At 35.3% G+C, this 27345-nt stretch overlaps 1 protein-coding gene across 3 annotated transcripts; it reads left to right on the top strand.

The window, feature by feature from the left end:
• Positions 1 to 7580: 7580 nt before the first annotated feature.
• Positions 7581 to 27047, top strand: LOC145298448 (uncharacterized). Of its 3 annotated transcripts, none has more exons than XM_080144323.1 (7): positions 7581 to 7860; positions 12937 to 13007; positions 14376 to 15088; positions 16956 to 17295; positions 19906 to 20056; positions 21001 to 21143; positions 26756 to 27047. In XM_080144323.1, exons 2-7 carry the CDS (start codon positions 12959 to 12961, stop codon positions 26821 to 26823), a joined length of 1464 nt encoding a protein of 487 aa, XP_080000449.1. In that variant the 5' UTR covers positions 7581 to 7860; positions 12937 to 12958; the 3' UTR covers positions 26824 to 27047. The 3 variants fall into 3 exon arrangements, with proteins under 3 accessions (XP_080000449.1, XP_080000464.1, XP_080000457.1); XM_080144338.1 differs by having other exon boundaries at positions 7856 to 7976; XM_080144331.1 differs by lacking the exon at positions 7581 to 7860 and adding an exon at positions 11203 to 11657.
• Positions 27048 to 27345: the final 298 nt, after the last annotated feature.

Genomic DNA, 27345 nt, shown 5'->3' with positions numbered 1-27345 from the left:
TAAGTCCGTGCATGTGCCTGTCAGAGTCCTTACGATAAAGTGGAAGATAATCAGACATGTTAAAGATGTAACATGGGATGAAAGAGTGCAAGTTAGTTTCACTAAATGCTATTATATGTAATACTCACCAGAGTAGCAAGCGTCCGCGAATTTGTGCATCGTGTAGATGTGCGTGCGAGTGGTGGCGTGATGGAGGAGGGGTGGACTTGCCACAGGGAAGTGTTGGGTGGGAAAAGAGAAAAAAGATAGCGCCTGGTGTTTTATAAACTATGGTCTCGCGAGATCGCGAGATCACGAGAGAAAACAGAGGGCATACATGCAAATCAGACAGGATGAAAAACTGGATAAAAAGCAAGCTTGAATGAGAGGAGGGGAGAGTACGATTAGTCACGAGTTTATTGAAGTTGAATTCGATACAAGCTATTTACGGCTATTTCTGTGAAAATGACAAAGTTTGAGCTGAAACTGATTCCAGAATTTGATGGGTCCATATCTGTCGTTGACTGGGTTGAGAGAGTCGAGTTGACCTGTAATCTCTGTGAGGTAAAGAGAGTGTATACTGTGATTACTCTGTGATTAGCTGCGGGTTCTCAGAGTGTGTATCAGCAACTAAGTGCCACCGAGAAGGCTGATGTGACCGCTATAAAAAATTTGCAACGGATCCTTGCACGGCTTATGAAAGATTTGCCCCCAGGAAGCTCATACCGGGTAAAACCGTGGATGTGTTCTTTGCGGAATTGAATAAACTTGCTGTGCTGTTTGGCAATGGAGTGTTGGAGGCGACATTTGCGTATGCATTTGTGGCCGGCCTTCCCACCCGTTTTAAGCAATTCTTGAGAGCCTCTACCAGTGTGTCCGCAACGCCTGATGGAACGCACCCGGGCTATCATCAGAGATGAGGAGGACCTGGAGAAACCAGTTGCGATGGCGACAAAGGCAGCCCAGAACGAGGCCGGGGAGATTCTCAGTCTGAGCACAGCGAAGATGTTACCGCTGTGGTCATTTTGCAAGAAGCTGCACTGACAAAAGGGTGGGGGCAACTGCGCTGTTTCCAATGTGGCGGCATAGGGCACCTAGTCCAAAACTGTGCGGGAAACGCGTCAGGGTGCAGTATGTCAGCGTCGCCCTGCTTACCAGACAAGATCTAAGTGACGCGCAACCTACGATAACTGTGTATGTGAACCGAGTGCCCTGCTCAGCTCTTCTCGACTCCGGCTGCTCACATACCATCCTGAGTGCCAGATTGTGTCGAACCTGGACTAAAAGGAACATTAAAGTCACCACAATAGGCGGCGAGATACAAGCATGCTGTGGGGCTGGAACCGTTAAGGTCCACACGGAATCTGGTGTGGCCGAGGAAATTAATGTGTTGGTGACGCGAGTTAATTTGCCGGGGTTCGACGTACTGCTGGGATACGATACTATCAAGGCACTGGGTGGAGTGATCATCGAAAGCAACGGGAGCGTACGCTGTTTAAAAAACCCGGTGTGTGCTGCAATCCACATTGATCGCCCTGACTTTAAGGTGGGTTATGACTATAGCCAGCAGACCTGGACTGCGTCATAGGAAGTGAACCGAGGGAAGGGCACCAACTGAATTAAAGAATCGCGTCGCAGAATACACTATACCTGACGAGGCTCGTGATTACGAGCAAGAGCTTGAGGCGTGGATCTGAGATGGATGGCTGATCTACCCTGAGAGGCGTTGTCCGCCCAAGGGTCTGATACCCTTAATGGCGATTATCCAGCATAAAAAGTCAAAAGTAAGACCAGTGCTGGATTATCGTGAGTTCAACCAGTACACTGAGGCTTACACCGCCGATGCTGACGTGTGCGCCAGCAAACTAAGGGGATGGCGCCTGAAGGGCTCCAATGTATCAATATTAGACCTGCGGAAAGCCCATTTGCAGGTGTGAGTAGATTAGACGCTGTGGCCGTTCCAGAGTGTGGTTTCGGGGTCAGAGGTACTGCCTAACACGACCCGGCTTTGGTCTGAATGTGGCACCGCAGATCATGAAGACCATTGTGAATGCGGTGTTGTCTCAAGAAAAGACCATATATGACGCAACATCAGCCTACATTGATGATGTGTACATCAATGAGGACATAAAATCTGCATCGTGTGTCAGGGAAAAATTGGCTCAGTTTGGTCTGCAGTGCAAGAATCCTGAACGTCTGAGTGATGAAGTACGCGTATTGGGATTAGATGTCTGTGAGGAAGACGGCACTCTACGATGGAGGCGTGGTAGTAGGATTCCAGGCATCCCTGACATTGTTACGAGGCGGACCGTTTTTTTCCTGGTGTGAGAAACTTGTTGGACACTTACCAGCCTGTGGCTGGTTCCGTGTAACTATGGGTGTCATCAAACACAGAGGGAATTTGGTCACCACAGATTGAGACGATGTTCTTGACGATGCTCTTCTAACTTTGATGGTAACTGAGTCAACAAGGAGGACCCTGCCCGTGGAAAATGGTGTGTTGATGCAGACCACGTAAATGTGTTGGTCGACGCTAGTTCATTGGCATTGGAAGTCGCATTAGAGCAAAGAGGGAATGTGTTTGAAGACGAAAGTTGGCTGCGACCCGTGAGTGATGCTAAGCATATCAACTTAGCAGAGCTGGACGCTATTGTAAAGCGAATAAATCCCGCACTGCAATGCGAATTAAAGAAACTGCACCTGTACACGGATTCTCTCTGCATCTACTACTGGGTGTCTGATACGCTTTCAGGACGGACAAGAATCCGCACTAAGGCAGCCAGCGAGATGTTGATCCGGCGATGGCTAGATATGCTGAAGAGTCTGGTCTCTGAGTATGGACTATCAGTGGGGGTAACGCTGGTAACATCGCATTGTAATCGTGCCGACCAACTAACCCGTGTAACTCACAGATGGTATGGAGCCATGAAGATAGGTGTGGAGCACACTGCTCGATCTCGCGCAGTTGCGATTGACGCGATTAGCCCATGTCAAATGCAAAGGATTCATGCACAGAGCGGACATCCAGGTGTCAAGAGAAAAGTGTATTTTGCGAGGCATGTGGACCCAGCAGTGACAAAGGCAGATGTCAGGCAGATTGTCAGGCACTGTAAGGCGTGTCAGTCTATTGATCCTGCACCAGAGCAATGGCGAAAAGGACGATTGGACGTCAAGAAGGTGTGGCAGCGGGTGGCAATGGATATTACCCATTACAGTGGTAAACTCTTTCCAACCCTTATCGATTGTGGACCCACACGTTTTGTGGTATGGCGATACATGATTAGAAGGACTTGGCAAGTGTTGTTCGCATCTTGTCATCCATCTTTTTTTAGCGGTGTGCGCCGGAAGAGATCTTGACGAATAACGATGCTGCTTTTTGCAGCAAACAAGTTCGGCGTCCGGCTACGGCTGCGATGCGCTCATGTGCCATCAGTGAATGAAATTGCTGAGAAGAGTCACTGTAGCATTAATAAAGCAACGTACCATTACGGAGGCCACGTATTGGTATAACGTCAAGCCAAAGGATGGGAAATTACCTACAACAGCGCCAGCCAATGTCATATACACATATCGTGTTAGACTAAAGGGAATTTATGCTGCACAGCCAGTCAACCACAAAAGACATGCCAAATATGAGGTAGGGGATCCAATTTGGGTAAGACCACCTGGAAACCGGTGCACCACCAAATTCAAGCGAGGACGAATCACTGGGATGATCAGCCAACAATCGGTCCTTGTTGACGGAACCATGCGCCATGTGCGTGATCTTCGCCCGGCTTCTGAGGTGCATCATACAGAGGAGAGCAATGAATCCTCAAGTGATGAGCTACTTATGAACGAAATCAACAGACCAGAGAATGATGATTATAGTTCATCTGACGTGGCGGAAACAGAATCAGAACCAAACCCGAAACCAGAACCTGAACCTGAACTTGAACCTGAACCTGAATCTGAATCAGAACCAGAACCAGAACCTATGAATGTGCCCCTTCGCAGAGGTAAGCGGACTAGGAGACCAACTATGCAGTGCACTCTGTGTGAGCATCAGATCAGGGGGGTGGTAATACTCACCAGAGTAACAAGCTTCCGCGAATTTGTACAACGTGTAGATGTGCGTGCGAGCGGTGGCGTTATGGAGGAGGGGTGGACTTGCCGTAGGGAAGTGTTAGGTGGGGAAAGAGAAAAAAAGATGGCGCCTGGTGTTTTATAAACTATGGTCTCGCGAGATCGCAAGATCACGAGAGAAAATAGAGGGCAGACATGCAAATGAGACAGGATGAAAAACTGGATAAAAAACAAGCTTGAGTGAGAGGAGGGGAGAGTGTCTTTTAGTCACGAGTTTATATACGTTGAATTCGATACAATATAACCAGGGAGTTTGCTAGGAGAACTGATTCTACATCATCAAAGTTAGTTCTAAGTCCTCGGATATTTGTAAATGCAAGCCTCAAGGTAGGAGGCGAATTGTTGGAGTGTGTGTCTGGTTTGAACGTTTTTTTTTTGGATTGAGCTGCCATTTAATTTTATTTCATAGTTTCACATCTAGAGTGAGGTGGTAGGCAAAACGGATGTGCATAGCCACCATCATGCAACACGAGTAGACCATCAGCCGGCTCCTCATCCACAGGAATGTGGCCTCGGAAGTGCCCACCAGAGATGAGTGCAGGGTCCCTTTGCATGCGCGACATGGCACTACACATATCCTGATATTACACTCGTCGATTTGTGGTATCACTGTGGACATGGCTCGGAAAACGCGATGTATAGATGACAGACTCCGATGGGAAGACTCAATAGAAACGTCGTTGTTGCAATATTTTGGACTTGTAATGGGGTAGTTATTTAAATGATGCCCACATCAGCATTATGTGGCACAAGGCCGGAAAGTGGGAACCCCGCAGGCTCCCCTAAAGGAGGGTCACTCCTGCAATTTTAAACATTGCCTGAGTAACCCTGTCGACATTCCCCGGTCGGGGCGCCTCAGGCAGCAAGCAATAAACATGCCCCACCGGAAGGCCCGGTGGCAAGGCCTGGAAGGGTGGACCTCATAGGTATTACCCAGGCGGTGTACCTCAGTCCAACAGGTGCTGGGCCGGTTCCCGGCCCCTCACCTGTTGGGCTGAGTGTCAAGTGACGAACCCTTGACTTGTACTACCCTGTCTCCCTGCAACCGAAGCCGCTAGGAGACATCCCATCATACAAGGTTCTATTAATGGGGTATGATCCCACACAGTCGGACGATTCTATTTATAAACGATGCTGCTAAGACCTGACGAATCAAATTAATTCATGTTCTGCTACCAACCAATCAGAAACCAGAATTGTTTCATAAATATTAAACATTTTCTTGAGCAATTTCGCATGTTCTTTTCCGTCTCGACACGGTAAGAATATTTTGTTCTGTGGAAGTGTCTACTACAAACAAGTCACCTCCCAGGACTTGTGTGTAACAGCGAACCATCTGAAACTGTTCTAAAACTCAAAATGGCTTACACTTCTAGACGTCATGTTCTGGCACACGATTGATTATATAAATTACTGCGCCAGAAAAAGGATTGTGTTTAATCGAGATAAGTTTCACTTTTCGTGGGGTTTCTAGTTACTGCGAACGGAGTAAAACTTACAAAAAGGACGACAGAAGCCATCCTTAACTTCCCTACCCCGACAAATATTATTGGAGTTAGATCCTGGTTTAGACTCGTCAACCAGGTATCGTATGCTTCTCCACAAGCAGAAGTTATGGCTCTCTTTCAAGAGTTATTAAGAACAAAGAACAGAAATTGGAACGAAACACTGGCGCACATATTCCAGGAATCAGTGTGAAAAGGATTGAGAAAGTTATCAAAACGTTCGAAATGAACAGGGAAGCAAGACTTGCGACAGACTACAGTTAGACAGGGATATCGTACTTCCTATTTCAGAAACACTGCAGATGTAAGGGTGAATTGAACATGAGTTGTGGGATGATCATTGGGAGCTCATTTTGGCCGGTCTATGGGCTAGAATTGTGCTTGATATTCATATTTTGATGCTCAGACTTGTGATAACAGTGGATCACTTACCACTACCACAAATAAAAATATTTTCAAACCAAGTTTTGGAGAATATAAAAAACCTCCGCTAGTTAAATTTGAAGGAAAATACACTGATGCACAAATTCCAGATAAAACATCGCTCTGGAAAACTCAATTCAGCCCCTGATTGTGCATCTCGATACCCAGCAGGTGCCCCATTAAAAGACAGAGACCAAACGATTAATGCTACTTTCACATAGATGTATCAGAATGACTCTAAATTGAAAGCTATCAGATGGGGAAGGTTTGTGCCGCACTTGAAACATATCTCAGTCTAGGGAACCCTTAACGTCCCCAGCGGAACCGGAATTTCCATTTCAACAAGTGGTGGTCGATTTCGTCGAAGGTAGAAAATTTATGGTGTACGCGGATCGATATACTGGATGAGTTGAAGTGGCCCTAATGACGTCAGAAGAGGCCAAAACGTGTGCAATACCTTGAGAACTTGGTTCTGTACTTACGGGCACCCGAAAAAATTTCTTTAGATGATGGACCATCGTTTGAGTCCCCGAAGTACGACTCCTTTTTGAGGCACTGCAGTATACAAAAACGTACCTCATCGGCCTATTATGCCCAAAGCAACGGTCGCGCCAAGTTATCCGACAACACAGACAGTTATGGACACCTATGCCACGATTAGACTGCTCGGACATTGCTAACCCAACAAAACATTCCTGTTCAAGATCTTAACATGTCCCCACCCGTAATGCTCTATGGTTGGGCCATTAAAAACCACCTTCCGATTTTACGGGATAAATACCAAACAAGGCAACAGTGGTGAGAAATAAGCGAATTAAAATAGGTCGCCATGGCCAAGAGGCATATGTGCAACAAAGTTCTAAAACCAGCATTGTCTGGAGCTCCAAGTAAGAGATTTTGTCCAGACTCAGAACTAGGACGGTAACTACACAGGTCGATGAACGAAGACGGAAAGGGTTGTTGAGACACAAAGGAACTGACAGTACCAAGTGCGAGTAGATAGGAACAATGAAGTAACATTGCGCAACCGCCGGTCTCTCCGTAAAATATACCCAATCGTGGATGTTCTACATTACGTCACACCAAGAACTTCGAACTCGTCTATAAACCCCGATCTCCCACAGGAACAACTTTCTAGGGAAGCAATGGAGGTTGCATCAACATTAAAATTACCCGGCAAGCATGAAGAAGAAATGGAAGTTGATGATACCACGGAAGAATATGCACACACGGCCAGTCCTATTCTGTTAAGGAGACCTTCGTGTCGGAAAATTAGATCAAAAAGGAATTAATCACCACAAATATGGGGAAAGTCACACGAATTTTTTATTGCGTGTGAAGATGACCACAGCAATTCATTCATATTGTGGTCATGAGAGGGAGAAACATGTTGTTTAATTGTGGAAATAATTACATATTATATCATCTCATATTCAAATATCTTATATATATATATATATATATATATATATATATATATATATATATATATATGTGTGTGTGTGTGTGTGTGTGTGTGTGTGTGTGTATGTGTGCGTGTGTGTGTTATTTAAAGGTTTAAAAAGGGCGAGCGAATAGAATGAATATTGATTAATTTAATCTATTATGTAAAAACCAAACCTGTTTCATCAAATATTTTAACACTAAGTAAAATGTAACCGGAATGAAAAAGAAATAAAAACCACGAATACATAACATGTCATCCAACCACGCGAATCCGTTGACTAATGAAACCTCATCGACTGCTGCTTCATACCCGACTGAATACTTCATATAAAAAGGTTGCGACATATTGAAGCGACAGAGAACGCCAGGGTAACTGAATCGAGTAAGTATTTCACTTTTACTATTCAACTATTCTTAAATCCGTAACTACAAGATTGGCCTCAAGATTGCTTACTTAAAACTTTGTCATTATTTTTGCATTGAAGAAGACAAAAGAGAGTATTTATTTTATTTTGTATTTAATTTTTAAAAAATTGACAAACATTGTATCAAGTGTGTTGAATTGTAAAATCCAATTTACATGTCGTGGGTTTACCATTAATTCATCACAACGTAATTAAGATATTTTTTTAAACTACTGCTATTTCAGAAATTATTTATTGAAAGTTTCTGATTATATCAATACTTCCTAAAAATTTTTTATGAATGCGGTATCAATCGTTTTTATTTAAAATATATTTTAGAACTTGCGATAGCATTCATAAAGCTCTAAACATATGAAGCACTTGCAGCAACAAACGTGCGCTTAATATACGCGTGTATATAAACAAATGCGAAGAAGACATTTATTCATACGGATATAATTACTTATGGCAAAAGTAAATCTCTGTAAATATTTGCTCAACGTACTATTAAGATACGCCCATATTTTCAACTGCTTATTATACATTTTGGCTACATATGCGCATACATGGTTCGGTTTACACCTAAATCAAGTGTAAAATATCATCAAAATAGTATAACTATAAACGTGTCGAGAAAGATGAAGCTTATATTAAACTATAGCATTACTTGTTATAAAGCACTATCACGTAATCACAATAGCTTTATCTGATTAACAAAAAACTTACAAAGACACTACTATATATATATATATACATATATATATATATATATATATATGAAATAAAATGGAGGTGGAAGGACCTGAATACTCAACGTTTCGCCCGATTTATGCGGGCTTCTTCAAGAGGGATGGTCATTGAAGAAGCCCGCATAAATCGGGCGAAACCTTGAGTATTAAGGTCCTTCCACCTCCATTTTATTTCATATCATCGGATTTAATCCAGCTCAACAATCATATATATATATATATATATATATATATATATATATATATATATATATATATATATATGTATATATATATATATATATATATATATATTAGTGTGTATGCTTGTTTATGTGTGCGTGTGTGTGAAATTATACTTATGACAAATTAGCTATACAGAAATGTTTGTGTTTCATTCCCAAGGAAATCAATCAGGCCAATTATGCATCTAAAGAGGCGACAGATTGCAGTGTAAATATTATTATCATTTTAAAACTTAATTTTCGGTGGCGTAGCCGTAAAAAAATCAACTTTAACGTTTACAGTCAATAATTTTCAATTAACCTAATCATTTCACAGACGTTTCTTTCAATAATTATAATTTTACACTGCAACTAGGCTCTACTAGCACACACACACACACACACACACATGCATATATATATATATATATATATATATATATATATATATATATATATATATGATGGGAATAATGGAAATAGTATTCCCACAATATAGAGAAATAAAAAGGAGCAAACCGAGTTATGTGTTCATCAACGTTTCGTCTTTATTTCGAAATCTCGAAATAAAGACGAAACGTTGATGAACACGTAGCTCGGTTTGTTTCCTTTTCATCTCTCTCTCTCTCTCTCTTTCTCTCTCTCTCCTTCTCTCTCTCTCTGTATATATATATATGTATATATATATATATATGATTTTAAAAAATGAATATGAACAATTAGTAGTAGAATATCTATCCCAGTAAAATATCATTTATCGAATTTAACAGTTTTGTACCAATTATATTTCTATTACGAAGATGCAAATTAAGATATAATAATACTAAAGATTATGTATAAAATCCTTATCCTAATTGTGATCCAACTTTATTAAATGAATCTTATTTTAGAAAAAGCCCAAGACTAAACATTTGTGGGATATTAAGAATAAAGCGACATTCAGAGAACTTTTCTTAATTGATCACTAATGACTATGAATAAAATTTAATGCAAATCTGAATTGTTTTTAAATCTTCAAATTTAAGGTTTTGATTATGTTATTCCTTCCTAGAGCCGATTTAAAATATTCAAAAGTATCTGAAAATTGAGAATCTTTATTTACTGCTAAAACTTCACGTAATCGGAGGTATCTGAATGTTCACAAAGGATTTCTATACTTCTCTTTTCCTCATTGCTACAATACTAAATTAAGCTAAATATAGGTTACATTACCCACTCTTATGTCTATCATATTTATAATGCTTGTTGAATAGTTTAGGCGTGAATCATATACATGGCAAGGTATGATGTTGCATTTAGACCGGGTGAACTTCCTCTGAATCCTATAAATAGTAATACACACACACACACACCCACACACGTAAATCTTCTATATCTCAACTTTTATCATAAAAATATACAAAAATTACAAACTTGTCTATGATTATTGTGTTTCGTATTTTTATGTTCGAAATAAACGAAACTTTCTAATTAATTTATGTTTACATTCATAGAAATACTATAAATTTCCAAACATGAGAAAGAATTTAATATTTTATTTTGAATGAAAATTTATCTGTTGTATTTTGCGGTTTGTTCACTCTCTCATTTTATTTAATGTATTCATTCGCATGTGATTTTTATATTTTCATTTCCTACATTTCCTACAGTTTTTACAAAATATGAGCAAAAATATGCATACAAATATAAATAATATTATGATCAGATAAGTATTTGGAATTTTGCTGCTTTGCTATGTCAATGAAATCTTTTATTTTTTATTTTGACAGTTTTTTTTATTGGGATATATATGTTTTTATCTTTCTTTGGTGTATAAAAATTCATAGTATTCATCGTATTTACCCTTTATATATATATACTAGCAGATGTACCCAGCGTTATCCGGTATTAAACGTGACGTTAAATTCTTTTAAAAAATGAAGTAAAAATAAAAAGACAGAAAGAAACTGAGACATGTGCATGCGAGTATTATGTTTTTTTTTTCTAAACAGTTCACTTTTTGTAAGTAAAATAATAATTTAAAAAAATACCCGAGATGAGATCCGAAACAAAACCCAGAGAAAGTGAATCAAGTACGATAACCATTAGGCCAGCTTGTCATGATCTTTAAAAAGTGTTTGCAAGCCTAGTTATTTTTAACATAAAGAATGTGAACGATTCGAGCATATGCAGTCATGAAACAGTTGACAAACAGATAAAAATCCGCTGACCCCAAACTACCAATTTTTACTTCTTGGCAACCTTTTTCGCAGATAAAAAAAAAACAATCAAAAAGTCTTCCACATATCTGAATACTCTATATATTAAATTTCAAGTCTGTAGATCAAAACTTTGCTGAGTATATAAATTGAGAATTGTCATCACACACACACACATATAGATATATATCTGTGTGTGTATGTATGTGTGTGTGTGTGTGTGTGTGTGTGCATTTTCTAAATTTTCCCAAATTCGTATTTAGCTGCATTATTACAAATCTGATGCAACTGATGTGTAACGAACAGATGAAAGATACTTTTCAAAATCATTTTAATTCCTGACTATTTGAACACGCCTGAGCGGAGCGCACATTTTAAATACGTGTTATCTGCTCATTTGCGTTGTTCAGCAAGCCCTGTCCACGCAGTTCTTGGCCGTCACATCTCAGTGATTATAAATGCGAACGGCAAAGGAAACTTTAATAAATGGTATGCATTAATAATTATTACTAGTGCATACCAAAGTTCTGCATTCTTTTCAGATTATACGTTATAGCAGATTTCATCGGCACGTATATTATTATAAATCCAAGGCTCTTCACGTATCTACCCTATGTATTATTAGGTATGTATATCGGTTATGCACATAAAACACCTGGGTTTTATGTTCATTAATATGTTAAATAATGTTAAATAATGTTAAATAAAAAGTTCTGAAAATATTCTGCAATTACTGTCAGCGATTAATTTAAGGATTTTTTTGATGTAACTGTCTTATCTTAGAATTTTAAATCAAATTATAAATGTAATGTATGCATACACGAAAACGTGCTGTGGCGCGTAACAAATGAGTTGCTTTAGAATTTTTCTTGCTAATTCTACATGAGGGAAAAAATTAAACACGAGATCGTTTTTAGGGAGAGCACTCGGAGTCAGACAAAATAACAAAGTGCACCAGGCCAATATTCTTTCACAAATAATGTTTATACAAAGTGAATAATAATAATAATAATAATAATAATAATAATAATAATAATAATAATAATAACAATAAAATCATCATCATCATCATCATCATCATCATCATCATCATCATCATCATCATCATCATCATCATCATCATCATCATCATCGTCATCGTCATCATCATCATCATCATCATCATCATCATCATCATCATCATCATCATCAAGAAGGTCGGTTTTTAATGCGGGGGAAGGAATAAAAATAAAAATTCTCTCAGTCGTGAAAATTTCTCCTTCACTAACCGAGAACAAAAAATTGAAGTGTAGCATCAGAACAGATATTACACTTTGATCATAGCCCGAAGGTATGCTCAAAAAACAAGTGTTATTTACAAGTCTGAGTGGTAACAAGTCTCTTATGTTTGTTGAACACATTGCCACAGGAGTGCTTCTCCGTTGATTACAATTCGGTTGTCTTCAAGTCCAATACCAACGAATTCTTCTCATAAGACTCTCTCAAAGTAATCAAATGCAGTTTATACTTCTATAGTGTTATTCATCTTTCGTCGTCTGGCATTTATTCTCATCTCATTAACACTTGTCTTCTAATGGATCTTTATATTAATGAGTGGTGATCCCGATAATAAAAATATGTATGTATGCATTATTATTATTACTATTATTAATATCCCATTAACTTCAGAGTGGTGTGATTTTTTACACTGTTTTCCCCATCAAATGCGGGCTGTTACACCAAACCAAGTGAGAATAGTCACTAAGTCAATTAGATTGAATAATAATAATAATAATAATAATGATAATAATAATAATAATAATAATTATTATTATTATTATTATTAGTAGTAGTAGTAGTAATTGTAGTAGTAGTATTTTTGTTATTGTTATTATTGCCTTCTTTATTTGTTTCTTTCTTTTTAGATTTACTGGACAAAACCTGGAAATGCTGTTAAAAGTTGTTACAGTTCTCAGCGTGATCTCCCTTCTGGGAGGTAGGCTATTTTCTACCGTCATACTTTAAATTATAACATCTTTTGTTATTATTATTATTATTATTATTATTATTATTATTATTATTATTATTATTATTATTATTATTGTTGTTGCTATTATTATTATTATTGTTGTTGCTATTATTATTATTATTATTATTATTATTATTATTATTATTATTAAACGATTGAATAAAGCGGAAGAAAATATTAATATTTAATAACTACTATGCAAGTATTTCTTATTTGAATATACGCAGATAACTATATCTATTATGTATGAAGATAAAACAATGAAATCAGAAATTATTGATCCTGAGCAATTCTTTATAAAAACCTGCTTTTATCAGATTATTATAAAAATTAGAATGGTATTTACTCTATTAACTTCCATTTCTTTCTATTCGTATTAATTGTATTTTACTGATATTAAAACACGATAAAAATTCTAAATGCTTTAAAAAATATAATTCAATATTTTTGAGAAATAATGTCATTGCGAGCAAAACATGTATTTTATGATCAATCTATATAATATTCAGCCAGTTACTTTCTTAGTTGATCCGTACCTTACGCTTTGAAAACAACCAAATGCAATTTTTTAACGCCCAAACTTACTAAAAAAAGCCCAAATCACGAAATTTGGCGTAAAAAGGCCAATCTACCAAACCAAGACAAGAATATGACAGTGACCTCCCTTTGATGTAGTCTAGTTTTCGAATATCATTATAATTATATATAATAATTTTTGTAATCGTGTGAGAAAAAAACTTGTAATTTCGATGTGCAGCGGTTCTTCACCGAAAATTACGTAAAAAAGAGAACATTCGAAAGAAAAAAAGCAAAAAAAAAAAAAAAAACGGACATTGTCTGTCAAGGGTGCTGAACTGAAGGAGTAAAATATAAAATCAGATAATCAAGATAATAAAAAGCTTAGTAAAACTGAATCTGAAAAATATAATGGAATAAAGTACAATATTTATTGAGTTATAAAAATGCAAACAAAGAATTATAATAATGAAAATCCTTAACCCATCGATTTTCAAAGATAAGCTTTTTCATCGACGGATAAACATTATTAAAAAAGTTAACATAACTTTGAAAATATATTAAAAATATATAAGAATTTTTTTGAGAAAAATAAAAAGCATTTTAATAGGTTAACAGATAAAAAATTATAGGGTTCCTATTTTAAGTTAATATTTATTTCTATCTTTGTAATTCGCTATATCTATATATTTTATATAAATACATATGCATTGTTTAAGTTTTATAATGTATCCCTGTATTGTGACAATTTTGATATATAGTGCTACTAAAAATGTTATCGCAATGTTTTGTTTGTGCTCATTATTTTTTTTTATTTAGGATTGGCCAACTGTCAAGGCGCCCCGAAAGACGATTATGATAACATAATTCAAATCATACAAACAATTATTAATGAAGGGAATGGTTCAGATAAGAAACATGACAATGAACTCAATAAATACCTCATTGAATTAATTCGAGCCGTGACTAACAGGGTTGATTCAATGTCGCCGGCTCCTGACGCTAACAAATTGTTTGAGCAATTGATGGAATTGTTGAATCCCTCACATGAGAAACCTCACGAGCAAATCACTATGGAAGAACGTGACATACTTTCGAAGGTGGAACAATATTTGGATCATGAAACAATGAAAGATTTATTGGAACTCATCAAGTATCCAAAGGGCAGCTTTCACTCGATAATGATGACCATAATCAACCGGCTTGAGAAAGAAGCAAAAAACCGAGTAATTCACATGTACACAGAATACTTAACGCGCACACCAGGACCAGGAGATGAAAAAAAGAAGAACGAGACGATGCCGTGTTGGAAACAAAGTTGCAGGAAAATGGAATATGAGATGGAGATGTCACCATTCCTGAAAATTATGAAACTACAAGGTTGGAAATTTCTCTTCAATAAGGAACACGATTACAAGCGATTTGCTGAAATGGTCAAGTACATTGAAGAGAGTAATGGTCCAATGGCCTGGCTTAATCATTTGTTCATGGCAACCGAAGGGAATAAGTGGATTTGGACAATTGGCCACCAGGTAAGAGATTTCAATGAACGAATATGTTTTACTAGTAAATAAAAAGAATACGTATCAATCATTTCGCATATTTCTAATTTGGCTCAATTTTACAGAATAATGTAGTAAAAGATTGTGCCAACATAAACAAAACTCATATAAAGTCATAAAAGTAAAGTGTGACATGTTTAACATTTTTTTTTGCATTTTCCAAACAGACAATTTGAAAGATATAAAAAGTATGTTGTACCTATTATAATACAAATTAAGGCAATATGTAATAAAGTTTTATATTTAGAAGCTCTTGAAAATGGTCTCATTACCTGAATTGTACCCTTTCTTTTATCTTCTGGTCCATTTTATTGTTTTTATATTTTACATTTCCTAAAGTCCATCCTTTGCCTTTTTATCGCAAGTAAATTCATGCCTAGATAAATGAGTATATGACTTTCGGCGTTTGAAAGGTACACACACATCATGTTTCTGAAATAATGCCTGCAGCAGAATTAGACTTAGAGTTATTATAAAACTTCACTTTGCATTTGGTCTCATTTGCCGTCCCTTTTTTTAATGGTCATAACATTTTTGATGGCCGACGTCACGTCAGATCTGAGCTTCGCTATATAACATTTTGGTAACTTTTAGTATTCACATAGGTAAACTTAGCTTAGCTTTTTAGTCGTAGCTTCCACTTGTATAGATATATAGATTGATTACAATATAAAGTAATGATTAAAAAAAAATGACTCATGTGCAACCACCGAGAATCGAAACCCAAACGTTTAGCTTACGAGTGTTTTTTGCTTTTCCTGTTTCTGACTGAACTATGAAGACATGGCTAACAATTAAATCATAAACCAATAGCTACTACGTTATTCATGCATATTCGTAATGCTGGAAAATTTCATTTTTTTTTAATTTCCACATCTTTGTACCGATTTTCCCGGGCTAAAACCCAAACATAAAGTGTCGCATGGGTTCAAATACCCTATATATGAAGTCTCATGTCTGTAGACATGTAGACCGAAAACTCTAGGAGGAGTTCGGTCAGCAAAATTTTCAAAACAAAAATATATACGTAAACATAAATATATATGGAAAGAAGTTTGTGTTTACTATAAACTTTTACGCTAATATTCCGTAATTATAAACCATCTAGAATATCTGCATGAATATAATTATATTTAATAGTTAACTAAAGATGATTATCCCATAAGAAAACCGAAAAAAAAACTAATAGGGAAATAAATGAAAATGAATGTTTAAAAGAATATGCAAATTAGCTAGAGAGTTTACTAGTGAATGCAATTCCACGACCCATATATAAGAAAGTTGTATTTTCTTTTTAAATAAATAGAAAAAAGTGTTTTTACTATGAATATCAATACACTCCCAGATATATAAGAGTATAGATAGATATAATAATACAATTTGAGATTTCTGTTTCAGCTTAGAACTTTAGTAATAAAAAGAGAATTAGTTCAGAATAATCAGAGGAATATTAACCATTATTTAAATAAGATAAATAAGAGTCAGCATTTAGAGTTATTTAGTGGTGAGTGTGAAATGTGATTGTAGTTATAATGAAAATAGTAAATATTAAGAAAAAAATATGCAGTTAGTGCATTTTAAAATTGGGGTTAATATAGCATTCATAATTAATTATTATCTCATCATTAGCATTACTCTCTATATAAGTTATAAAGTATATGTGCGTGTATTTTTAAATTTTACTTGTTAGGAGGATATCCTCTTAAATGTGTATTATTCAGAAATTTAAAAAGATATATGCACATTATTTTAGTTTAAACACTGTTAACTCTATTTTATTTGTTGTTATATTTCATGTGTTGAACTATAATGTACAATTATTGTTGTTATACTTCAGATTTTGTACATGTTAGAAAATAACAAGGATATGCGACATAAGTTGAAGTATTTCATTAAGGACCACAGAGATCTCCGTGAGATTATGGTGAAAGCTTCTAAATGGGTGAAATCTAAAGACTTCGCTATGTCTTCTTCAGTTGTAAAAAGGGTCGTCAATGTCCTTGAAATGATGGGATTTGATGCTTATTACAATGCTACGAAAACACATTGGTTGGACGATTATATGGATTGGGTAGACTGCAACTTTGGTAAACAGGAAGAAATAGCTGCTTTGATGAAATCGATTGGTGTTATGTTGAAGAACGACGATCCACTGCGTAATTTTTTCCATATGCTGGGTACGTAATGTTTATGAGATACAAAATTAAATGCATTTCTGTAAAATATTATCACAATGTATCAGGAAAACGATTCAGTATTCGGTATATCTTACTACTGCAATTACATATTACGATTTGCGTTGTTATAAGACTGACCAATTAGGACAATTTTAGTATGAACATGAAGCTTAGATCTAATTCAGCAAAAGGTATGAATTTCAGAATTTGGACTAGAATTGTCAAATCTAATTATTTCAAGTTTTAATGAGACAAAGAAGAAATACTTTTCGCTCCATTAAGAAAATGTTGTCCAGTATTTAAAAAAATAATAAGCGGTCTTTTGCATCTCGGTCTAGATCGATCTGTATCCTTTGCAGAATTAGTAAGATGTAATCCATGATGAATCAAGAAATTGTTAAGTACACCAGCAAAAGCAATCTGTTTAATGGCAGTCAATATGGACTTTCTTTTAAACATTAACGGTTAATGTGTTGACTGTAATGATATCATTACATCTATTGATGGTATTTTATTTTTACCTAGACACAAAAATCAGATAGACCATTTCCCTGTTGATTGCGAAATAATGCAGTCCTGTACAGTTCTAGGACGTCCCCCTTCCCAGGCTCTGCCTTCTCTTTTTGAGAAGTGCTTGGTTTATTGCTAAACATCGGAAACGTTCCTACCGGGGTATGTCGAGGACACTACCTAGGCACTTTTTACCGATGAAAGTGCCCCCTTCTCGGTGGAGCTGACTTTTAAATCCCACTTTCCGACCATTGTGTCACATTTTTACTTTAGGAGAGAAATGAGCACACAGTGAATCTATCGATGGAGACTTCGTTTCTTGGGATCATCATATATCTAATACCTTCGATAGAGTTTGGCGTAAAGGCTTTCCTCTCAAACCTCTTATCAATGGAATATCTGGAAATATCTTCCAAATCATCAAATTCTTTTTTTCAGATAGGTTTATAAAACGTTCTTGATAGGCATTTTTTTCTGAGGCCATCGTATTTATATCGACGTGTGTATCAAAAATCTATTCCTATCTCAGTATTCTTATTGATACTCCTGAAACATTTAAACCATCTTATATCATTTGTTGACATGTATGCAAACGAAAAAACTGTCTATTCGAGCACTTTGAAGAGAACTGATTATCAAGAACAGGCTGATCTTTCTATTGCAACCCGAAAATAGCTAGTTACTTCTAACAAGGCTTATTTCAACCACCGAGGCTCTAATTCTTTTGACATAGTTTAAATTACCTATATGAAGCCCTTTCCATTTGCTAAGCTTCAAGAACTTTCACTTCAAATCTGCAATGGGAGACCAACATCCGATTTATTGCTTATGTCGTTACCGGTCGAAAAAGTGTCTGATCCTGCATTCCTTTATTTGTATACGAATCAGATACGTCCTAAAAATGAGCACTACTACAACATATGGATATGTGCCGCTTAGCGCACACTTGTCTTGACAATCTACAAAATGGACTTCACAATCTACTTAAGGATAACATATTCTCTTACTTTCTGACTCTTTCTCAAAGTGACGTTTTAAATCTTTTGTAATCTACCATTATTTCCACGGAAGATGATAAACTCTGAAACATTCACAGAAAAAACTCGTTTATCTATCTTCGCTGCAAAGAATTTTCTTTCTTCGTTTGTGTACGCAAAATCAAACGAAATTTACATAAAAGAACTGTTTTGTAAAAGACTTCCATTTTTTGGAAAAAAATTACCCAAAAAACCTCTCTATTCCGACTACAATATCATCATCTCGAGACCAAATCTCAAGAAATACTTGTCAAGTCACGTTCTTAAGTAATCAATTCGTCTATTTATAGTTTTCAAGCCTATCAAAAGTTTGGTCATCACCTAATTGCAGTCTCATTAAAAATTATCATCGAATGGTGTTTTGTAAGTGCTGATACAATATATAAGAAAATGTCATTTTAGTTGATATTTATAGTCTCCGTAAGATAACGAGGAATTTGAAAACCAAGTTAATAAAAATTCGTCAGAAATTACCCAACATTACCCCACCATTTTTCAAATAACGCATAGGTATATTTTGTTTATTTATATTTCTCAAGAAATATACGCTAAAAATAAATAACATAATAGTGTTTTTTTTATTCGTAGACAATAACTCAGTTTTAATCGTATCTAAATCCGCAATTGCAATGGTCGAAGAACGTACAGATTTTTCGCCATATCATGGACCTTTTCATGCGTTCCTTTTCCCATTGTTTTTCTATTGTTTTATTTTCCTGTCAGCGACATCTACTTTCAGTAGTTTGTCTAATTTTATGTAGCACATTAATGGAGGTCGGTTGTAACGTTATTTATTTAAATATATATGTTTCTATTACCAATATGGATTTAGTTATATATGACTTTAATAGCTTTCAGGAGAAATGGGGGAAACATTATTACGTAGTTTTATTCAGCTTATACAATTTTCATGTTCATGAATAATTGTTTATTGCAAGTAGTTTTTTTAATGTTATCCTCATTTATGTTATTTATATGACTATTTATTTTACTTTTTGTCGAATTAATTACACATTTGTACGCATTTGCAATTAGTCCTATTATGGCAATATTTGTTTTTCAGATTTCAACCCAGATTATATGATAAACGTGACTTTGCAAATTATGTTTAGCGGCACAATTCAATGTAATAAAACCGTTGCGGTAACTCCCCAAATCCTGCGTAATCTTCTTTATGTTGTAATTGGAAACGACAATTTCTGTACGACAAAAGGGTAAGTAAAACTTTTATTATTATTATTATTATTATTATTATTATTATTATTATTATTATTATTATTATTATTATTATTATTATTATTAGAGCTATTTTCTTTTGGATAAAAAATTTTTTTTAATTTATTTTTCATTTACATACAAAGTTTGTTTCAAAAGTAAAGCCCCTTATTGTTTTATTCCAAAAATTGAAGAGCTACGAAGACAAAAATAATACCATTAAAATGAGTGACCATTTGCGCCTCAAAATTTATTTTTCTGCGTAGTCAGCATCATTCCCAATACACTTTTCCTAGCAATAAACGAGAGCCTTGATATCTCGGTCGTAAAAGTTCGGAGCGAACCTTGTCACTTACACTTCTGTCATCACTCTGAAGTGAATGAACCAATTTTCTAATTGTGTTGGCATCAACTGCATCTGCTTCTTAAACGTTCTACTGGTGCCGGTGAATGTTGATTAGCTCAATGTTTTCTGCATGGAGAGATTCAATAACGAGTCTCTGCTTCTAGCATTAATATTTGCTACAAAGAGATGAAACATTTCGTCCATGTATGCATAAGTTTAGTCATCATAACAAGACAAAAAAGTATTAACGCGTTTTTCGTCTATTACTACGTAATACTAAATTGATTTTTACTCCAAAGCATCATAATCTTAAGAAGAAAAAAAAACGCTAATTTTTATTCAGATCCAACAGAACATAGATAAATTGAATGACAAGAGTAAACATTTACTTATATTTGCCAAATGTTTCAGCTGTGATGATAGCATGGTGACCGTTTAATTACAAGTTGATGGTTGAATCTATATTCTTTGAATGAGAGAGAAATGAACGAAAGAAATTGTGAAAACCATATTTTGATGAATCAAGTATTTTCATTCATTATGTGATAACGTTTTACTCCGAAATATTATTTATAACATTTCTATTTTTCATTACAGTTTCACTGCATATACACGACAGTCAACTGTCACTAATGAAAGTGGAGAGTTTCTCAAAAAACTTAGTGACATATCCAATACAGGCTCACAGATGTGGAGGATAGCTATTTATAAAAATGGTCAGATGGAATATGAAGATGTTGGTAAGTAATAAAAACAATTTAATCATTCAAAAATTAATATCACATATATGTAGCATTCCTTTTACATGTAGCATTTATGTTACATGTAGCATTCGTTTCACATGAATCATTCATTTTACATCGAATCATTTATTTAACATGTAGCATTCGTTTTACACGTAGCATTTATTTAGTCGCAAAGAAGAATCTTAATTTTGTTCACGAAGCTTTATTAATTTGATCATCAAATCTATGTTTATTAATAACAGATATCCGATTTCAATTGTAATTATTATTAATGATAACTGATTGGAGCGATTTTAACGTTTAAGTAATGGCACACTTTGTATCTCTGTTATAAATGTACGCGTCGTATTTAACATTAAACTTGCTTCTATATTTTCGTAAACCTAGCGATCCCGCCCTTGAAGGAGTGCACTAATTTCTTTTTTTGACGTGTAGTTGATTATTTGGAGGCGTACATTTGAACAACCGATTGCAAGAATCGAGTGGGCGGAGGCGCGATTAATTCACATAATATTTATGATTCGAAGGTTGGTCAACATTTGATTGATGATTATGTTGGCACTAATTGCTCAACAGATTATCCAGTCAAAACCTGGAGGTATGCTCGTAGGTGATCTTTATTAGACAACGGAAATATGCTTTTTTCCTCATAGCACAATTTAAAAAAATCTACAATCATGAGTGGCAAAATATTACGAAAGATTAAGATTAGGATTTGTCTATAATATTGAGGATTATCAATGTCTTTTACTTATATACTTTGTTTTCCTTTTTGACAGTGTCCATATTTATGGTTATAATTTCTTTCTTTTCTTCTTCTTTTTCTTATCTCATCTTCTTATTCTTTTTATTTTATTTCACACTAGTCATTCTCAATCATTGGCAATAACAGGTAGTGTTCCCTTGATTCTGAGTGACAATAAGTTTTTTTCTCGATTTCCAGTTCTCTCCACCAAATTCAATAACAACAACAAATTATTTTGCATTGTCTGGGACGTCGTTTTATAATTGATTTATCGCTAACAACGAGCATGGATCTTCTCTGGATTTTAAATAGTCATATAGGTCCCCAATATTTCAGTATTCTCCCACCATTTTAATAGAGGTCGAGTCGTTGACCTCGTCGTCGTTGTTGTTGTTTCATTAACTGGTTATCAGTAATTGCTCACTGAAAACAACCAGTGATATTCATTGGAATGTGGGTAAGAACAATTTCTCCAGATTACCATTAATCTTCACGTCTTTTAACAACCTTTGCAAATGAATTGGCGGCATCGCAACAGTCGCTTATCATTGACTTTTCATTGGCAATGACCATTTGTCTTTACTAGAATACTGGTGACAATAAGCATCCCCAAAGTTCAAGTCTCCTTCGTACCCTACCAGCGGAGATCTAATTAGTACTCTTTCCCCTCGGTCTTTTCATCGTCCCTGACCCTTTGACTATTTGGCATGGCGGCAACTGATGCTGGCTCTAAAAATTTAAAAGAAAACCGGGTGTGGGGTTTAGTCAACTTACAATTCTACAGTTTCAGTTTTCTTGGTTCATTTTCGTTTTATTTCTGTTGCTTTTTTCTATATAACCGGTTAGTGCTTGTAGCTGATATAAATTAAACTCCACATTCGAAGGTTTTCTTTAATATTTTAGCTGCTTTCAGCATTACTGTCCGTTGCATCGCCTGAGTCTTCCTCTTGATTCCGATTTCTTCTAGTCATTTTCCCAAATTCTTTGGGACAGTTCCTAATGCTCCTACAATTGTTGGTATTCAGGTTCCATATTCCTCTCAGTTCTCTGGTAAGTTCCGCGCATATATTTCACTGTTATGCCTCTTTGATCTTCACCCTATAGATTGCTGGATCGGCAAAATCTATAATTTGGTAGATATTTTCTTTCTTGTTAATTATTGATATATTCGGCCTTGGATAATTATTATTATACTTATTATCATATATATTATTATACTTATTATTGCTATTATCTCTATATAAATACGATATCGTGCAGGTTATTTTGTGTGTCACGCTTACATCTTTATCTTCCGAGTGACTGTCGTTTAATTGTTATAACCTTCAATTTCTTGTTTTAAATAATTTTACAAAAGAATTCTTCATAAGTTTTGGTTACGGGTTCGATTATAGCTGATGCTGTTCAAGTTACCTATTATTTCATAAATAATTTTATCAAAAATTTTTCATAAGTTTTAGTTTCAGTTTCGATTATAGCTGAAGAAACTGAAATTATATATATATATATATATATATATATATATATATATATATATATATATATATACATACACACATTTTTCTTCATAAGTTTTGGTTACAGTTTTGATTCAACCTGATGCACCTAAGTCATATGGATATTGTTTTATCTATGAAATCACAGCTTTATAATATATAAGAACCGAAAGAAAATAACTTTAAAATAATATATAAGAAATCTGCATGAATTAAAATATCATATTTAAGTGTAATTTATAACCGGGTTAGCTTATGTAAATACTTTTGCACTTTTAACAACAAAATTACAATAATATCAGGGCGTCTCTATTTACGCTGAACATCCACAGAATACCGACATCAATATATTACATATAAAAGATTCCGCTGTGGAATTTCCACAGGCCCCGCTAGTTATTATTATTATCATTATTTTTATTATTATGGAGTTTGGGATTAGTAAATGTGCGGTGCTGGTGTTGAAAAGAGGAGTAAAGGTTCATTCGAATGGAATAGTGCTGCTAAATGGAGAAATCATGAAAGAAATAGAAGATACAGGATATAAGTATTTGAGAGTGTTGGAGGGTGTAGGCATCATGAACAGAGAAATGAAGGAGAAGGCCAGGAAGGAGTATCTTAGAAGAATGAAACTAATTGCAAAGTCGAAGTAGAATGGTCTAACAAGAAGTTGCATGCCATGGATATCAAAACAAGAAAAGTTTTAGCAATGTTTGGTATATTTTACATTCGAAGTAGTGTAGGAAGGCTGTATCAAGAGAGGAAAGACGGTGGGAGAGGATTGAAAAGTGTAAAAGATTGCGTGAGAACCAAGGAGATATCGTTGAATGAACATGTGGCTAGAAGTGAGGAGTGGATGCTTAAGCTTGTGGACAATGAAGTGGAGGTATGTGAGACCAAGGCTGATTATGTGAAACGTATGAATAGAGAAAGGGCAAAGGAACTGACTAGGAAGACAATGCATGGAAGGTTCTTCCAGGATATAGCAGAAGTGGTTGATGAAAGATCATGGCAATGGCTTAGAGCTCGGTATCTGGCTAAGAGTTCTGAAGCTTTGTTTGTGCAGCACGAGAGCAGGCATTAGGAACACGGTTGTTCAAAAAAGTGGTTCTTAGAGAGGAAGTTGCTGCAGAATGCCGAATTTGTGGTAAGACCTCAGAGTCAACGGGGTGTAGTAGACTGGCCCAGAGAGAGTACTGTAAAAGACACGATCGCATGAGACTCCGGATATATTAGGGTGTGTGTAAGAAGGTTAGGTTGAAGTGTGCTGGAAAATGGTTTGAGGAGGTGCCTGATGAAGTAAGAACAAGTGAGGATGGTAAGGTAGAGGTATGGTGGGACAAAAGTGTCATAACGACCAAGCAATTGGAACATAATCGTCCGGATTTGGTCGTCATTAACAAAGCCTAAAAAAACTGGCAAATCGTATACTTTTCGGTAACCTGGGACAAGAATGTGAGAGAGAAGGAGAACGAGAAGTGGAACAATTATGTTCCATTGGCCTTGGAGATAAGGCGTATATACGGGGTTAAAACACAAATAACCCCGGTCGTAGTTGGTACACTAGGAGTATTATCAAGTCACCCGGAAGGATAATTGAATAAACTACAAATCCCCGATGTTTTAGGTGGCCTTCAGACCTCTGCTATTGTAGGTACCACCAACATCCTTAAAAAAAACCCTTGATATTTGAAGCTCCTGGTTTGGAGCCGGGATTGAGGGAAATCCTCTGGAAATGAATTCCATCCCTTTCCAGAGAGACGTTGATAATACAAATCATCATCATCATTCTTCTTCTTCTTCTTCTTCTTCTTCTTCTTCTTCTTCTTCTTCTTCTTCTTCTTCTTCTCACCAGCATCGCGTATCAGTGGAAAGCTGACTTTTTAAATACTTATACCCCTCAGTCTATTACCATTATGATTTGCAAGAATCTTCACTGAATTCGCATTTCTTTCTTATTTCGTTGACCCAGTCCGCAAAGAAAATAAACCATAATTAATGTCAATTACTTCACTGACAAACTGATTAATGTTTATGCAGTTCTGTTTGTTTCTCAACTATTTATTCTGCTTTAGATTGAGTGATTCGCTTAAATTCCAAATGGTAATACATTCGAGCAACTAACTCCGATCAATTTACAATTACAACAGATATTTAATTAAACAGTAATTTGGGAATGATATTGCCGCTTAATAATATCACTTAATCCACATTTTAATTTTGCAAATGTGTCAAGTTCAACCGGGAGTTTGCTGTCAATTTTAAAAAGTAATAAATTTTACAAACTTCATTGATCCGATTCGAATCAGGTCCCGTAGTGAGCCAACGCGATAATTTCTCAAGATTCATGGAAAGGCTTGCTCAGTACAAAACGCGCATCGAACTAAAATCGTTGAATAGCTGAGATGGCATGTTGTGTTGTATGTGAGGCGTGATCTCTGAAATCACTGCCATCAAGGGGTTGTTTTAATTTCAAGTTAGATATGTTTGATTAATTAATCAGAATATTCAGAAAAGGACAAACAAAGAGATAAGACTATACGAGTGTTTTTGATAACCTACTAGAAAACGGAAACTGTAGTATTTAGGTCCTTTTATTCGAACGCATAAAACTGCTGTATCAATGTTCTTGATGGAAAAATAAATTCACTCAAACATACCATATTAATAGTAAAGGTAATCGCAAAATCGATGTGACATAGAGAAAGCAACTATTTTGTCAGGCAAACTAACGTGGGACAACAAAATTGCAATTCCCAAATCCTTATTGTTTGCAAATTAAACATTTTAAAGAAGCCGAAAATTATAAAATAATTTTTCGACTAAAATTATAAAATAATTTTTTGGCATCTTTAAAATTTGCCCAACTAGATAATTTTAATCCTCGGTTTCTACTGTATATTTTTTCTTTCTTTCTTTCTTTCTTTCTTTCTTCCTATATTGAATGAACCCTATCTTTCATTTTATATATTTGAGTTCCTAATTCGATCATATAATCTGGCTGTTATGAAGTTGAATGCCTACTTTCATAGCAGCTTGATTATTTATTTAAACAAATGCCGAGGCAGAACATTTACGCAAATTACTCCTTGAAAGCAATATCTAACAATTGGACCCAAAATGTATGTTTTACCGAATCCGTGTATAATTTTCCAAACCCATCATCATTATTGCTCCTCTCTTGCCAATACCAATATTTTAAAATTTTTCTTTTTTGAATCTTTCGTTCTAAGTAAATAATATTCTACTAGAATTATTATAACTGGAATGTTTTTTGTCTTTGTTTTCGATTTTTATTTAAATATTTTAGCCATTAAAACAATTATATTTGTCTGTATTGATACTGATTTCTTTCATTGTTTCAGATCTAAATTACATGCCAAGTAATGGAGATGTCATTTATTTCTCTTACGAGAGCATACCAACAAGATAAATTGCGAACCGTTTGGATCTGTGCCCGTCATGTATGCAAGAAGATAATCTTACATATAGCGTTGCCCTTGCGAATAGAGTTCAATTTAAGTATTACACAAGTTAAATTTAATTCGTCGATCGCTGTGTAATAAAGACTTGTCCTTTAAAATATCCTAGATATTTGTTGTTAATTATATTGAGAATAATGTATTACTTTTTCGCTAAATAAACTTTCTTTTCATACGCTTCTTTGTCATTGTATTTTAGTCTCATATTGAATATCTATCAGAGTTTAACGAAAGTTGTCTTCGTTTTAAGGACTTATAAAACAATAAAACAATAATAATCAATATTTTTCTCTATTGACTCTTCCTACACGCACATGGGCCTTTTAAAACGCGGACCATAAACTTTCCTAGGTTTGGAACTGACAAATAACATGCTTTTAATTTCTTATTGAAATGATCTTTTAAACTCTGAGTAAGTACGGTCATCAATGCGTCTTCTATCTTGTGCGACATCTACCGTCATTATCAAGCAA

The sequence above is a fragment of the Euprymna scolopes genome, chromosome 1 (assembly GCF_053919585.1).
Source record: "Euprymna scolopes isolate OS-2025 chromosome 1, ASM5391958v1, whole genome shotgun sequence".
NCBI classification, from domain to species: domain Eukaryota; kingdom Metazoa; phylum Mollusca; class Cephalopoda; order Sepiida; family Sepiolidae; genus Euprymna; species Euprymna scolopes.
The sequence above is the reverse complement of the archived record's forward strand: the minus strand, read 5'-3'. Positions and strand labels throughout refer to the sequence as shown.